Source organism: Vespa mandarinia, chromosome 4, assembly GCF_050613455.1.
Source record: "Vespa mandarinia isolate Hongniang chromosome 4, ASM5061345v1, whole genome shotgun sequence".
NCBI classification, from domain to species: domain Eukaryota; kingdom Metazoa; phylum Arthropoda; class Insecta; order Hymenoptera; family Vespidae; genus Vespa; species Vespa mandarinia.
The window spans coordinates 7171429-7189684 of NC_140813.1; the positions used below are offsets into that span (position 1 = coordinate 7171429).

At 30.1% G+C, this 18256-nt stretch overlaps 2 protein-coding genes across 7 annotated transcripts in view; one reads left to right on the forward strand and one right to left on the reverse strand.

Moving 5' to 3' along the window:
- LOC118443005 (neurotrimin) overlaps positions 1–14358 on the forward strand; it is a 125473-nt gene extending 111115 nt beyond the window's left edge. For 4 of the 5 annotated variants that reach the window (XM_035869382.2, XM_035869384.2, XM_085656656.1 and 1 more), the window contains 5 exons: positions 1567–1704; positions 8083–8232; positions 10740–10805; positions 10887–10988; positions 12156–14357. In XM_035869382.2, coding sequence (XP_035725275.1) covers positions 1567–1704; positions 8083–8232; positions 10740–10805; positions 10887–10988; positions 12156–12373 — 674 coding nt within the window. In that variant the 3' untranslated portion in view covers positions 12374–14357. Of the gene's footprint in view, positions 1–1566; positions 1705–8082; positions 8233–10739; positions 10806–10886; positions 10989–12155 lie in introns of all 5 variants that reach the window. The other variant, XM_085656657.1, reaches the window with a different exon arrangement.
- A 159-nt stretch (positions 14359–14517) lies between these two features.
- Positions 14518–18256, reverse strand: part of LOC118443006 (opioid-binding protein/cell adhesion molecule homolog) — a 155699-nt gene continuing 151960 nt past the window's right edge. The window contains exons 8-10 of one of the 2 annotated variants that reach the window (XM_035869387.2): positions 17733–17798; positions 17539–17616; positions 14518–17471 (exon numbers count right to left, since the gene is read on the reverse strand). In XM_035869387.2, coding sequence (XP_035725280.2) covers positions 17329–17471; positions 17539–17616; positions 17733–17798 — 287 coding nt within the window. In that variant the 3' untranslated portion in view covers positions 14518–17328. The remainder of the gene's footprint in view (positions 17472–17538; positions 17617–17732; positions 17799–18256) is intronic. The other variant, XM_035869386.2, reaches the window with a different exon arrangement.

Here is an 18256-nt window from a genome sequence, read left to right on the forward strand (position 1 = left end):
AAAAAGGATGATTTTAAAATCTTCACCACATCTTTATCCATGTAAAAAGTATTAATATTACATTATGTCTCCCTCCATATCATTCAAGTTTTGTATATAACATGTTTCCATATTATTATAAATAATGAAAATATTTTAAATAAAGTTTTTGTTCCATCCTATATATACATACACATATATATTTTACAATGATAATAATTTATAAAACTCGTTTTTGTGCATTTAACATTTTTATACTGGAACGACAATGAATTTTTTAAATACAGTTCTTGTGTCATCGATATTTTTGTTCTTTTTATTTTTGCTAACAATTAATGGATTCGTTAACGAGTAAACGAACGTAACGAATACTTCAAAAATAGTCTTTTTACTCAGTGTGTAGGGAAATAAAATACCTTACAAACATATACAAGAGTTATTTTTCAAAGCTGGCTTAAATTTGATCGAAATACGAACATTTGAAAAAAAAAAAGTAAATCCTCTGAACGTGCATACTACTATTTAACCAACATCGAAAGATTTACGAAATCACATTCTTTGAAAGGACATCGTTCGCATGTAATCTCCAACGATGGAATGAACTAGCTATACGTTTGTCAATTGAGCACTTAAGCATATATCTAGCACGAGTAAAATGTTTGAAAATTCATTCGTACTCTCTTTGAAAATTCTCTTTTCAAACGAAACGATTTGTTCAAAAATGTTTGAAAAACTGTCAAAATATATAAAAAAATCCTTTAACATTAATTATTTTGTTAATAATTTTTACAATTTTTGTAGAAAAAAAAGAAGCTATTCCAATAAAAATTTGAAAAAAAAAGACCAATTTCGATTTATCAAAAAACCTTGATATACAACTCGATTAGTTGACTTCTTGAAATTCAAATTAAATTTCAAAACTATCAGATGGAAGGTTATTTGAATACAAAAAACACAAGTATATACTATCGTCAGTAACTAGATACGTCGACAATGCGAGTCAAACGACTCGGTACGATGCTTCGATCGATGTCATCGTGAGAATTCGTCGATGCTTTGACATCGAATCCGCAACAGGCATACCTTTTCGTCCAAATAACGTGTCTACTCGCTCTCAATCGCGAGCATTCGAAAATACAATTCAACGGAGTTGGTAGTACCTTTTGCTTGGTACAAATAGCAACCTACGATAGATCTTTTTCTCTCTCTTTCTCGTTCAAATTGCCGAAGGTAATTCAAACTTGTTTTGCTTGTTTGACTTTTGACCTCGACTTCTGAAAACTACACCGGAGGAAAGTATGTTTCGCACGATGGAGAGCACGACGGAAACGAAATTTTTCAAAACCGCTCTAATGAACTCCGAACGATACGTGAGATTGTAGAAAATTTTTTAAAACTAGCGAAAATAAGGAAAATAAATATAAGAGATATGACGATATAGATAATACAACATCTCTCACGCGAAGAATCAATTTCCTTTCTACGTTTGCATGTTGTGTGTCGTCCTATAAAATCAAACCGTCATCCATTTTTTTCGTCTCAACACTCGCATGTACTTTTCATTGATACCTTTCACCCTTTCGACAGTTCCTCCAATGATATGGATCCAGAATCAATTGGTGGGAGTGCAAGAGGGACAGCAAATGACGTTGGAATGTAATTCGGAGGCTTTCCCGAAATCGATCAACTATTGGACAAGAGGAAATAATCAGATTGTACCAAATGGTAATATATCATAATTAAATAATTTTTAATATTAGAACGTTTATAGTGATTTTTGATACATGTCGTTCTCTTTCGAAAATACTCTTTCGACTTTAGTCTTTAGACTTTTGATTTTTGATTTTCGACAGATATCTCTCGACTGTTATTTATTAATTACTGATTATTGTCTTAGTATTGTCTTGAGTATGATCTGTCATTGATACTATGCGATACAGAAAGAAGTAAATATTTGAGAACATCCATGATTTAATTACAGTAACATACTACAATACACACTCATTATTAGTTCGACAAAATTCAAAAATTCAATATTCAACAATCCAATATCTATAGAAAATTGTTATGAATTTTTGGAACAATATCATCTCTTATTATATATTACAGAATGTGATACATACGATGGTATCTGATAGAAGCATTAATAAATAAATTGAATAATAGGTACCATCAATAATACATATATCTCATTAATTATCGAACAATTGGAAAAGCATAGGCATACGTACATATATACATAATTATATGGAATAATTAGATGAGATGTGTTCCGTGGAGGAGAATTCATGCAGTAACTAGTCAGAATAATGTATCTTCGAACCCATTAATGCAGCCGACTGCTTTCGACCGCGAATGCAGATGCAATAAGAACGTGAAATGCACGTTTCGGCTTACTAATCGTGCAGCTAATTAGTTTAATTTCAAGCCGCTCGCATTTGGATAATGTTTTTCTTACAAGAGATCGATAACTCAAAGGATATACCTAAATTGTCGTTATCTTCCAAGTTCTCTCATAAATTGTAGGTCGTAACTTAAGTTCAAATATACATTTATGCCAATTTTATGATTAATTATGAAGATCTTCTTATTTTTTTCCTCTTTACTAAGTTAAGAAAATAATTCAACGTTTTATATACAAGAGCTAACTTACATATTAGCTTAATGAAATAAAATACGAATTTCGTTTTGTATTCGTTAAAACCATTCTTTAAAATTTACGAACATCATGATCTACTTTGCTATCGTATGATAGTAATTGCATCTATTTACTTGAAATCTACGACATTCTCGTACTATAACACGATACGAGATATAGCTTAAATTCTTTCATTTATCTACACATCCGTGATATATCTTTCTTTTTACTTGATATCGATATGCAGGATTTAAAAATTGATCGAAGAAATAAATATATTCGGAAATAAGAAATTCTTAAAAGAAATTGAATTTAATATAATTATAATATGGAATGTCAGACGACACAAATGAAAAATTAAAACATTGAATGGTGAATTAATTTTGTATAATTTGTTTAGAACGTCGAAATGAAATTTATTATACATGTAAGAAAGAGGAGAAGGGAAAGCTAATATAAAAACTTCCTAAATTCGTCTAGGCTGACTTTATTAAATGAAATTGAATGGCGAAATATTTCCCGTGATGAATGCGAACATAATGCACCAGTCTCGCTTTCGTTCTTTTAGCTTACAGATTCACTCACACAAATACATATATGTATGTATATATATGTATATGAATATCCACATGTAGCGTTTTTTCTTATTTCAACTAATTGTAAGATCACACGCATATTCGATATCTTCTTTTCGTTGATACGACATAGTAGTGATCACATATTAATATAAGAAAATATCAATACAATATACCTAACATTTTTTTCAACGATTTCATACTAAAAAAAAATGGTAATATTCTGTGAAGTGTTTCGATGCACTTTATCTCTTTTTGCTATGTTTCAATTGCTATGTTTCAATGTGTTTGTAACGTTTATTTAAAAATAAAATATTTTAAATACTGTATAATGAATTAATTAATTCACACTATTAATATAACATTAATGATATTAAAAATTTTAATACATATTACCATTTAATATGATTAAAGTACTTCTACTAATATTCGTATCGTTGGTCACTGCTAACATTTAAACATGATAACACAACTACTTAATAAATAATTTCCGCGAAATCTTACAATTGACTGTATCATTTAACTTTACTGGCTTGTCAATTGTTTTTAAGGCTATTTGCAACGCACATATCGCACGCAACAATTAGCAGTGTATGCCTTTGTTCGCGGCAATAATCGCGAAAACCGTCCCTTCATACATTCCTACGTCGAGCGACGAATTATCCGGAGAAGCATTCGCGCGTCAACCGCATCGTGTTTCTCCACCATTGCAATATTACCATCCCCGACATGTTTTACGATCTAAATGTTCTACGGATGCCTGCTCGTATTTCTGTAATGCACATTCAGTACATGTGAAACCGCACGAGACGATATCAAAACTCGAAGGTGCAACTTACAAATGCGTTTACCTCTACGTAATAAACGAATTTACGTTCGACTTATCGCTACACGCTCGATGAGACATGATTACGCGGACAATAGTACATGTACATATATATATATATATATATATACATACACAAATACATACAGAGACACACACACACATATATATACCTTTTCTTTTAAATATATATATATATATATATATATATATATATATTTATATATATTTGTGAATAAAGCACAGTGGTGTTTCCTACGAGATTTTAAAAATTTCTTTTTATCCGAACGAAATCAATCAAATAATTCGAATCGATATTATAGATGAAAAGTTGGTCAATTTTTGAATGTTTTTTTTCCATAGTAATCGATGTATCGTATATTTACTATATTACAGAAAATATTGATGAGAAGGTTTGTTTTAATATTTTTCTAAATGTTTTACAATTAGTTTTTGTTGGAAGAAAGTGGACAATTTAAAAAAATCAAACAATATACCTAAATATACTTTATGTGAAAAATTTAAATAAAATTTATTTATCATTTCGTTCTATTATGTAAATAATATGATTAACGAATATAAAAGCAAAAATAATTTCATCGGTACAATTTCAATATCTACGTTTTCGGTTGACTAGGAGAAATATGAAAAAAAATTATTGGTTGAGAACACAGGATTAAATGTTTATATCGATCGGAGGTATTCATTGAACAGTGTAATTTAATTAGTCCCCCTTTTTTTTTGCGTACGAGCACAAAAGATATTCATAGCCACGAATTTCGTTATAAAACGATGAATATTTCGGAACAATTATGCAGAAGAACGACGCTAATAATAATTCTAGTCCACTGAACATGAAAAAAAAATTTTACGGGCAATTGGTTATAATTAATTTTCGTTAAAAATCTTTACGAAATAAGAAAATAATTTTTATAGAGAAGTTAGTTTATATACCCTAACATTTTATCAAATATAATTTCTGAGTAAATATAATGTAAATGTAAATTCGTCCATAATTATAATATATTTTATTCTATCATTTCTTCTTCAAATTAAAATAATATATTAAAAAGTATTGATTTTATCTCTCCAAATGTTATAGCTAGAGGGAATGTCTAATTATAGCTAAAGGAAATTAACAAGTCGATTTGTTATCTAAAAAATACAAATTAAAAAATTACTCATCGATCATACAGTGCCTTTAAGAAAATAATAAAAAGATTGGAATTGGTGATAATCCATTTACAATTTACGATGCAACGTATATTAGCTTATTTTCATTCATATTAAAGCCAATAAAAATCTATTGCTTTTGATATATGAAAATCTAAAAAAAATTTTATCTTCATTCCTCGAAAAATTAAATCCGAAAAAATTGTTTTACCGGAAAACAAGGAATCTCTGATCCCGATCGTAGTGCTATTAAATGATATGCGATAGGATGCGACAAAACGTTGTCACGGGATAGAAATTTAAACGAGCTACATCTTCCTGGATCCGTCGGTACATAAAGATGGCGTGCTCAGAAGCACTTACCGTTACCGATGTTTCAAGTAACCCTCAGCATACTTATCCTCACCTTCTTTCACTTTTCTATTACATTGAAAACACTCATATTCGTTATCGTGCTCCTAGAGAAAACTCCGTTATCTTCTCGTTGTGTCACTCAAATAGAATGCTCATTGTTCTTTTCTCAAAAACGAATAATCTCGAATTTAAAAATTATTCTTTATACATTGAACAATAAGAAATCATGAAAAAATTTTATGTGGACTTCTTTCGAAAACGTTATAAGAATTTTTTTTTCCATTAGGAAGAGCGAAAATTAATGAATGAAAATGAATAAAAACGATCATCAGCCTATCGTAGCATTAACGTGATACTTTGATGATCGTTAATAAAAGAAAAGAAAAAAAAAAGAACGTAAGAAGAAAGTAATAATAAGATCGAAGAACGAAGAGTTATTTCCTTTTTACGCGTTCAGTCTGAGGATAAAATCTTAAGACGGCTTGATTCATGCGCACATATGTCATTAGACGACAACGAAGCGACGCGCAAAGATAGGAGTAACATGAGAACATCTTTGTTCTCGTCCTCGTCCTCGTCGGTCCCGGGGACTTTTGGTTAAAAGCAGTTTTATCCCTGAAAACCCATTCGACATCTCTCGGTGGTAATGCCTGGGACCGTAGTTCAACGTCGTTAAACTTTTTCATCTACTTTTCAAACTCAAAGCCAAGGAAAGTTTTTCTTACGCTTGTGAGAGTCGACCGAGCCACTACATAAATGCATTCTCTTTCTCTCTTTCTCTATTTTCTTCTCTGTCTTTCTACCTCCTCGCCTCTTTTCTCATTTTCCTTCGATTCTACTATTTCTTTCTCTCTCTTCTCTCTCTTTTGCACAAACACATACATGTACATGTATACGTACACGTACCTTATCTCTCTACCTCTCTTTCTCTCTCATTCTCTCTCTCTCTCTCTCTCTCTCTCTCTCTCTCTCTCTCTCTTTCCTTCTGCTTCTCTTTTCTTCTCTTTCGTGAGCAAAGTTTTCTTCCAACTGCGAAAATACTTCCTCTCCACTTTAGTGCGCATCATTACACCTATAGATTTCATTCTGTTTCCAATTCTCCTAGCAGTCCGCCTTCCACGAATTGTTAATCAAAACTTATTTTACTCCTACTCCTCTTTTTCCTCTTATCCTTCGAGAAACCGCACCATACCACTTCTCACTAGTACTGTGAAGAAAGAAAAAACTTTCAAGCTTTACATCACAAACATCACGATTCGTAAACTATTTTCCGCTATTTTTTAATTTTTTTTTTATTAGGAAGAGCAACTTAAGATCATAATTGATAAAATATATTATTATATTCGATCTTTATTAGTTTTATGAACGAATATATATATATATATATAATAATAATAATAATAATACATGTGTGAAAGATTCAAAAAATAAATGAGATGTAGATACTATAAATTATAGCGTCTAAAAAATCATAAACATTAAGCATGTTGGAAGACCACTTCAACGCTATTCCCTACTTGCTATTGCGTCTGCAAACTTAAATTTAATGATTATAAGTTTAATGTTAATCATCAGATTAAATCGAATTTTATGCTAGTATTTTAGAATTCGCCGGTACAATAACGAGTGAATAGCATGTCCGGTGATCATGACTGGTTACACGAATACGTTTCTTTTTGTTTTTTTTTTCGAGAAGATTGAGGGCGCATAATGTCTCTACCGAAGAAAATACGATTCTCCGTAGGGTGATACTTCTTCGTTTGAAGAAAGCATTCGTTTTTTCGACGGAAAAAGTTACGCGGCAGCCGGCGAAGTCGTCTATAGTTTAAATGATATAGTTTCTCGTATTTGGAGTATCGTACTTGAAAAAAAAAAATTATATTAATGCATTACGATTTATTTATATATAAACAATTTTATTTTATTACGAGCAATTGCAATTAATCTTGAGTAAGGCGGCCATGAATTCGAACATCTACGAGAACTTAAAAAATATTTTATATTTGTCTTGTTCAATTTGAATTATCAAACAAAGATTTATCGTAATAAATAATTTATTTATAATTATTTAATATACGTATAAAGTTTTTCGAGACGCTATATGTAGAATGGTAATAACATCCTTTTTACATGGACTTCGGAAAATAATTTTTTACGCATACTGGTACTATTTAAAAAAAAAATGATAGCCGAAGAAAAGTTGCAGCGCGTAAGTATCGTCGATTCCTTTAACATAGATATCGATGACAAAAGACGTGCTCTCGATTGTCCATCGAAGTATAATGTCAAATTTTACGTTCGATCGAGCGCAGGACACACGAAAATAATGCCAGGGCATTCGAACGTGGCGGAAGGGCGCGAGAAACGATATCGACGAATCCATTTCCCGTTGGCGTTTTTATATTTTATACGATTTTCATGATTTATAGGTAACCCATCGTAAACTTGAAAAGTTCCGTTATCGTGCGAACAAGCAGAAACGACAGCATACCGGTACATTGTTATATATCTTTATTCTCTTTTTATTCTTTTTCTAGGGGAGAAGTACGAGCCGACCCTCTCGGACGATACGTATAAAGTGCAGATGAAGCTTACCATACGTTCCGTTACCATGTCAGACTACGGCATTTACAAATGCATATCGAAAAATTCACTGGGTGAAACGGATGGCAGTATATCGCTTTACCGTAAGTAACGATATTTAATGGTAGAGTCTTTTCAAATTCATTTATCGTACTTCATTCGCCGTGACGTAACTCTTATCTTAATATCTTTGACGGGAAATCATTTATTACGTATATAAATTCTATAATAATGAAAATCATCAAGTCAGAAAAAAAAATATCTCGTACATGTTTTACGTTTTAACTTAATTAATACTACCTATTTGTTTGTTGGATGCAGCTATACAACGTAGATGGAAAATACTAATCGAAAATATTTCATTCGGTGCTATACCAAAATTAAAACTAATATATGTATATAAAGATAACTTCAGAATTAAAAAAAAAAAATATTTTTTTAATAAAGCCCACATAAAAAATTTTGAAAATTATTGCTGTATAATAGTATTGGAACATATTCAAATTGTTTCGAATAAATATTTACGATTATTATCTGATTAATTTAATATTTTATTTGTACGATTATTCGATCAATCGATATAAAATACTGTCGAATAGCATTTCTCGTTTGCGATATAAATTTTTCTCACGAATTTTCAATCATTTCTCAAAGAGTGTTCGTTATCGCGAGTAGACTGTTTTTATTCGTATCCTTTCCTTCACGATGGGCCTTTAATTTACGCGTGTTATCAGGAATCGTTAGTTGTACAAAAAAGAATGTAACCGTGGGATGAGAAATTAAGCGTTCGATCGTACAGCCCTTCTCTTTCCATTCTTTAAAGCTGTAAGATAAAGGGCGTCGGGCTCTTTCGAAGACAGCGAGTAAGATATATCGATGGGCTAAAGTCACGGTGAAATGTAGCAATCCCACTGGAAAAGCAACGCGAATGCAACGGATCTTCGATAATCGAAATTCTCACAATCTCGGAATCTAACGATTTAAAATGTCTCGATTAGATATATAAATCTAATCTCGTCTAACACATCGAAAATCTCGCCATTGTCCAGGAAAAAAATAAACATTTATCTTCATGTTTCTTTTTTTTTTCTAATTAAATGGAATTTTCTTTCCATCAAATATATTTGTTACATACAAGTATCTCACTTATGTTTCTATCCAAATCAATTAAACTGTTGTCGTCTAAGACGGATATTTTCTTAATTCTAATCGAATAGAATTGTTTAAAAGAAATCATAGGAAAAAGTTAATTAGGTTTTTAATTTTTATCGATAAGGTTAAATTATAATTACGGTTCACTGCATCAATAAATACACGATAGGAATCAAAAGATGAGAAGAATTTATTGCTTGGTCTTAACAAGCAAAAAAGAAAGATCCGAAAGTACATTATTTGATTTTAATTATCAAACGCATTGATAAATAATTCGTCAATCGATCAATACAATTCTCGTAGAGTCTATATACACAAGCACGTAATTACTTCCGAATTTGTTTCGAGTCTTGCACGATCGGAAATCAAAGGGAAATTGCCATGGGTATCAATAAATTGTAGCTTTGCTTAGGACAAAAAAAGTACTTAGTTCCGTGGAAAGAAACGCGAATCATCGATAATTACAAACTATCGATGCCGTTTATCAGAGAGAAAATCGATCAGATCTGCAGAGATCTATAATCATGGCTTTTCTCTGCTACGCTCTCTGGATTAAGAACTTCTTAGCTTTGTGACGTCGATCCAATACAAAGAGTAAACAGCTTGAATGCTACGGTCGCCCGCAAAGAGCATCGAAAGAAATCCGATTGAGCTATATGGATCACTTAACCCGAATTATCATTTTAAATTGTATTGCGAGACAGAAAATATAGTAATTGAAATTAAACTCACTGATATAATTAAATATATATATATATATATACTATTTGTTTCAAGCTAATATGTTCGTCTAAAATCAAAGAAGATTCGTTAAATAAAAATTGACATTTGTCTGACGGGAAATATCTTATTTTTTTCATATGTAGTTCTTAATTCTTCCTTGATCATGTTAACTAAATCCATTCAAGAGAAATAATTCTTGCTTCACTTCGAGTATCGATAAAATAGATATCAGATACTATTGAATAACTAAAAAAAAAAAAAAAAAAAAAAAAAAACAAAGAAAAACACCTACTTATAAAAACAACGATTAAAATGAAATTTTTTCTCGAAAAAATAGAATGAAAAACATTTTTTTTTCTTTTTTTTTTTTTTATAAATAATCTTAAAAAGTGATATAAACAAATATATTAATCCATATTAATCCACAATAAATTAGCCGAAAGAGTTATTCTATTGATAGAAATTTTTTATGATGTTAAAAATATTTCTATATAGGTGATTGACAATAGACCGTAGAAACAATTGTAAGGTACTTTTATTGATGATGTTTATTTGTAAACACGAGAATATTGATAACAGCTACCTGTTTTTTTACACTAAATTGAAATAACATTGAGTGTATACCTTTACGATCCAGGACTTAGTTACGATTTTCTCATATGTGTGAAATGAAAGCAATCAATAGGATTAATTTTTAAATATGAAATTAATGTTTATAGTGGTTTTACATTTACAGATATTCCAACCACCACGACGCAAGTCAAGACCACGACGACGACACCAATGCCCACGATAGCTAAAGGTATTTTAATAATATCTTAAACAGTAATAATTACAAATAAATAATATAATTGAATTATTAATATAATAATATTAATTTCAGTCGAAACTATCCAAAGAATCCGACAGAAGATGCTGCCGAGCATCGAACCGAACTCAAATGAAATAACAGATGCGTCTTTGTCTACTGTAATTAGAAACGAAAGTAGGTATCTAAATCTCTTATTGATATCCGTATAGATATAGTACGATTCTTTCTATAAAATAACAAAAAAAAAACGAAGTTTCTCAATAAAGGCAATAAAATAATAAACAAATAATCTACCTTTTGTCAAATTGTTTTAAACTTTTTCAATCGATAAAATAGCATTTTGAATTCGATAAAAAAAATTTATTCTTCGCTAGAACTTCCAAACTATCAAAAACGAAATTGCATTTCTGGTAACTTGAACGATGCTGATGACAATGACGACGATGACGATAAAAGGTTTGCAGAAAGTTCGAAAACTGCGCGTGGGATTTTAGTCAAAATCCCGTTGAGAATTCTATTGCTTATTGCCTCGAAAGGAAGATTTACCATTGGTATCTCTTTGCGTTCTTATCATTCTCGTCGTCGTCGTCGTCGTTGAAAGTTTGTGAATATACTGCGAGCAGCTCTCGATGTTCCAAAGAGAAACTTTCCATCTCGAGTACAGTTTTCGTTCATAAGTTTTCGTTTATATCAAGCCAATCACTCAAATCTAAGATTTTATTGAATTTTCAAAAACTAACACCCTAAAATAACTACAAAAGTGAAATTTAGTCAAGCGCCAATTTAGTGCTAAATGAAAAAATGACGAATAACGATACCTTCGATTGATATCAATTTCTATAAATTTTTATTTGATTTTTATTTGTTCAATTAACACATGCGTTGAATTACCTATACATATATAAAAATTTACTGCTTGTACGCTTGTATTTATTATTTGCACGAATAAACTTAAGAAAGCAATTAAAATTGTTCGATTGGCATCCTGGGATGTACGAGAATGTTTTTTGCTATTCAAAAAATCAAAAAAGCAATCTACGAACTTTCTAGTATTTGTGTAGGTAGATTCCAATTACAAACGGAGTCATAGAGTAAAAATCGTACTTCAAGCTACTTAAGTTATATATACCTTTACGAGAAAATATCAAAGTTCATTTCTCTATTTAGTTTATTAATTATCAACTTTCTCTGGAAATTAAAAAATTCTATTTCTTTTATAAAATTGAACTTTTTATCACTTTTACAAAATATAAAGAACCGTAATTAGTTTCGTTTTTTAAAATAATTTTAGTTTTCTATAAATCGATCGATACAAATTTTAATAAAAATGAATCTTTCCAGATACACGAATTGATGGACGATATAACAACAATGACTACATCAATGCTGAGAATAAAATCGATAAGAATGTTCAACGAAAACAACCTTCAAACAAAGACGTGAATCATCGCAGAATTGATAACACATCACGATCATTATCCTCGAGAGGAGATAGGCTATATGCTTTTTTACAACACAGTATAATAATCTATACAGTTCTATTATCTATCCTTTCGTAGTCAGTTTTTAGATACTTTATGTCCACAAAATACGAAGACGTTTCGATTAATTGGACTCTTTTGATTGGACCTCGTCTTCACGCACTATCATTCCTTTTTCATTAGCAAACGGGATCAATTTATCTTAAGTATGGATACGATCGTCGATATCCATGCTTTTTTTCTATTGTTTATAAGAAGAGAAAAGAACCATACATAACAATAAAACTTTCGTGAAATTAAAGAAAAAAATTATGTATGTCATGGTTCAAAATTATATTCTTTCCAAATGTACGTTATAGTAATTTCTATCAACATCCTATAATTTTTAACATCGAAATACCTAATCTCATTTATTTAGAGAAAATGTATTGGTTATATTTTGAATCATTTTTCTATTAATGTTTAATACTGCACTTGGTTCAACATTGTTCCTATTACGACGAAAACGTTATTGTTAATTAGATATCCAGGAGTAATTTATAAAAAAAATTAGAGGATGATATTTGTATAAAAAGTTATATGACAATCCAGAAAAGTGAAATTTTAGTAACAACGAAACTATAACATACGTTATTACTCGAAATGATATTGAAAAAATAATATTATTTTGTTTCATTTTATATTTTAAATAATAAAAAAAGATAAATTTGTTAAGTCTTATAATTAACTAATCTTATCTGTATTGATAATTTATTTTCATTAATCGATATTTTCTTAGATCATGTTTTCAATTAATCTCGGCCTAATCTTTCCTAAAGACAGAGAATCTTATATTCGAAATGAAATAATCACAATATTAAAAAGCCTAATCAATCCACAACTATGATATTTCACTATAATTGTGATGCAATTATAAGAAATATACACAAACATAATAAGTGAACGTGAAGTTAGAGATAAAAATTCTATATGTCGTTTTTCATGATTATACTTTTTTTTTTAAATGTATGGTATAGTAATTTCTATTATAATATTATAATTATTAAAGTCGAAATGTAATATCACATTTTCTTTTAATTACATCACATAGTGAGAATTATGAGGATGAACTTTGGAAACAATGAAAAAAAAAGTAAAAATTCCGCTGAATTCAATCCTCTTTCTAATTATCAGCAGCCTCTATCTTGCCATACAACGGACGGATAAAATTGTATGTAAATGTAAATCTTGTTGGAAATAGTGTACCTTTAAAGATGTACACATACATATCTCATTTACTTGAGATAATCGATTTGTCGAATGTTTCTGCGGAAAAAAAATGGAAACTTGTATATTTGACAATGATTGTAACGATTTAAATACCACTGTAAATAACGATTAGATATATATATATATATATTAGAAATCTACGTCGACGCCGACCACGGTGTTAATTGAATGAATATTAATAATTTTGTACATAAATTACTGATTCGCGCGTGTGTGGATAGGATAAAATTATCGATAAGGGAAGGAACATTAGCATGACGTAATTTTTAGAGTTCCATTTTTTAAAAAGTATCTTCGACTTTTCACGAAGACTATTGACGTTGATAGTTTTATCCTACGATGTATGTTCATCTCGTAGATAGGTTCAACTGTAAATATAAGTACCAAAAAAAAAAGAAATAAAGCAAATAATGTCTTGTAATATCGGAATTTTATGTAATCCGAAATACATTTAACGAGTAAATATTTGTAAATAGACCAAAGCATCGTAGTATGTGATCTTTTTAAGATTGATTATTTTGCTTTTACGTCGCGCCATTATCCGTCGTAGCCGACCGTCAACATAACCGAATGAAAAAGAACCAGTGAGCTTTATTATCGCTTTATAATTGTATATGGAAATTTGCATACCGTCAGATTTTTAAGTAGATCGATTATGAACGCTAAAGAGAAGGGACAAAACTTACGGAGTAATTTAAAATATATACATTATTCATTGTACTGTAACTGGAAATTTTGGGCGAATGTTGAAGTATGAATAAAGATCGAATGTTAAAGTTTGAATGGTTATTTTTTACGATTTTATCATTTCCCTGATATATCGTAATTATATTTCTAAGTAGAATTCAAAAGTTTCGAAGAAAAACTAAAAGCATTTTTTATTTCTCCTTTTTAATATTTTTCTAAAAAGAAAGGTATATCAATGAAATAATGTAATAAGATTGCATTCATCTCAAGTATCCATATATAGAACAATGTTCTTCTTTCAAATGTACTCGTTTTATTCTTCTTAACTCTCATGTACTTATTTGTATTTTATTTTTAAGCACTTGTATCAATTCAGCTTTATTACAAATTTTACATTTACTCATCACAATATATTACGCACACTATTCTTGCACGATACGATGTTATCTACAATGCTGATGATACAAAAGTAGGTAGTGTTCTGTATAGAATTTTTGTTTCAGTTACATCGTTCGATAGTTCCACTTGTCATAAGTAGTGCTATCGATCAACAAATATTGAGGAATCATTCGCATGTTCGTCATAAAGATATTATATGAAAATCTGTCGAATTGATTCATTAATTGTTAAATAGATACTCGCAACATTAGCTTTTTTTACATTATGATTTTACGACAATCTAAAGATATCATTACATATACATTTGATTAGATGATAGGAAGCAAATAAACGTGGCATTTGGTTAGTGCTAAAATGATGAAAAATCGATGCTAAAAGTAATCTTCTCAAGTAAGATTTCTTGCCTATATAAAAATAACACTTATCACTGGCTTCGTTTTTATACAAGTCAGTTTCAATGAGGAACACAGATAATTGATATGTATTTTATCTGTTAATTAGTAAGAAATTTCTGATCTAACACGTTACATCATGAATATACGGACAAAAAAACAACGAATAATTGTATTGCTTCGGTAAGTGCTTTTGGCTTTATGATTCGTATAATTGAAACTTAAATTGTATAGTTGAATTAAACAAAATACATCCAGAGATTTGATAATTGTAACTTATGATTTTCGCCTTACACATTATCTTTGTTTTTTTTATTTTCCACCTACTATTGTCCGATAATGTAAAGACTTACGAGGTCAAATCCATCAAATATTATTCGCGCAATACTATAAAATTATACGAATATTTATAACTTATAATAACTTCTTGAGAGTACGCATATATAGAACCAATTTATTGGTTTCATTTCCATCGTGCGTTTAGTATCAAATGTTTCATAATGAACACTGATAGTTTTGTATTTCAATAAATTATCTTGATTTTCTTTAAAGCATACCGTTTTAAGGTTTCTATTATGTGACAAAAACATATTATTTGATAATTAAATTAATTTATAAGATTATAATGATATCGATACGAAATTCAGACATAATCTGTTTCGCTTACTACATTCTTTCTCACGCAAGCACATATACACGCATTTCGTGCTACTTTATCTATATACAAAACGTTTAAAAATTTCACGTCATCGAGCAATTCGATAGGAATGAGCCGTTTTGCTTTGAATACATCATACATGGTTATTGTGATATACTTCCTGATATAGATCGAATTTAATTATTCAACAATTTTCATACATATAGATACGAAAAAGAATCAATTAATAAAGAAAATAAAAAACAAATAGCAAAATTAAAGTTCATTGTAAAGAACGGCTCATTGTAAAACGACTCATTATAAAGAACCTCTCATTTTCCTAAAATTATTCGCACATTTTCGCATTGATTATGACAATATTTACTTATTCTAATATGTACAATACTTGCGTCGGTGTTTGTGTGTGTATGTGTCCGTACGCGTACAAACGATAAAACCTAAATTAATGACTTATCGTTCGAACAAAGCGTCGGTCATCAATCACCGAAATGATTAAAAGGGCACATTTGTTTTAAAAAATCATCCTCTCATTACAGTCTTCTTAATTATTTCTTTAATTATATCTATTAATGAACAGCCTCATTCTTTCGGTGAACTAAAAATTATCTGGGAATTCGTAGGAGTTTTTCGTAGTGCGATTTGAAGCATTGACTGTTATAATCCGAGTTTTGTGTACATTGGCTAATTAGTATATTAGTAGATAAATCTATACACAGTATTTTCCACGCTTATCGTTTTTTTGCTATCAATTATTACGTGTACATGTGTAAAACAACACGGTAAGTCGATAGAGTATCGTCGTCCTCGATCAGTACCATAGTTCTCTCTTTACAATATATCTTTTTCAAAGTCATGCGACGATTTTTCTTTTCGTTGAAGTTCTATCGCTATTTTTTTTTTCCATATATCAAATAAATTATCTTAGTTGATCGTTCTTTTATTTCACGATGATGTCACCATGTATACATTAGCCTTTCGACTAATGTGAGACTAATTAATTGGATTAATTAGACATCATAAATTACTTCTAAGGTGTTTCACTTAGGAAAGCCGATTACTTTCCTTGGTTCCTTTAATCGTTTATAGAAATTTCATTTTAAATTATTAATTTGATCATTCATAATATTTTTCGTATGTCACATTGTTAGAGACTCATACGACTTAATAAAAATTTTTTTATTTAAGGAACCTGCAGTGTGTAGTCGAAAATGAACTTTAAAATAATCAATTTGCATTTTTTTTTCCGAAAGACAATAACATTCTTCCCTGATCAAACATTCTTCCGTTCTTAAACTATCGATTAACTCACGTTCTTCGATATATTGTATTTTTTTTGGAGAAGCGTCTCTTGAAATTTCGAAAGAAAAAAAAAGAAGATTGTTTAAAAAGGACGAGCACGGAAAAACACGGGCTGATGGCAGTCGAGTAGCTATAAGGAAGGATTCTACCTTCGAGAAAAACCTTCGGTCGCTTCGCTAACGAATAAACTTGCGAGATCTCGATAAAGTAAGACAACAAGTTGTTCTCGAAACTCGCCAAGAAAATGGACCACTATTTCGTGTTACTTGTCTCCTACACATTCTTATAGATTAATACATTATAATACAAGCGAACGTCTGTGGTCAGCATTAATCTTGAATTAAAGTCCCTGAGCGGTAATTTTGACAAGAGGATTCGCCAAGTTCCGTGACGATTTGCAAGAATTCGCCATGGGAGTACGACGATATGCTGACCAGGAGCGTGATATGACTTTCAAGCAGGATGAAGTGTCCTAAATGGTAGACGATGGTTGAGGCACAAGGTCAGTATAATGGTTACTACTAGTAAAAGTACCGAACTTTTCCTCGTCGTCGAACTCGAATCTTCGTAATCATCAGTCCCATCGCTGTTCTTCTTTCGGCTACGAAGTTTTAAATCTAAAAATATGTAATTATTCTTTAATATCAATCATTATTTTGATATATGTTTTACATCATCTTATCAAGATATAGTAATTTCCTTTTTTATATGATATATATATTTTTTTACGTACCTCGTTCCTTTAACATATCTTGATTTCCTTCGAGAATATTGTTCCCAGAATTTTGTCTCAGTTTTCCTGCAAACGAATCAATTGAATACTCCACTTATTGTTTACTTTGGCAAATTAGCTATTACTACTGTAACTATGAAAAATACTACATGTCGTGCTGGATAATTAAAATATGTAATTTTCATACGATCGAATAATAGCGATAAAAAAATTAACGATAAATTATCGTTTTATCAATGTCAAGTTTTTCGCAAATTTATAGATACTGTGAAATTTCAATAGAAATTTCAATAAATAAGAAGTTATTCGAATAAATTTTGACACTGTACATTGGAGGACCAAATGGAATTTTTGCCGGAAGAGCTGTTTCAGTTTATACATAATGTAATTTATAAATTCGTTTATTTATACAAGCTAATTTTCCGAACAAAGTACGACTAAAATTAAATTCCGTGAATAAATTTTAATGAAAACTTTGACGAACGTAATATTGTCCTCCATTTGATTCGTGCAATTATTGGTAC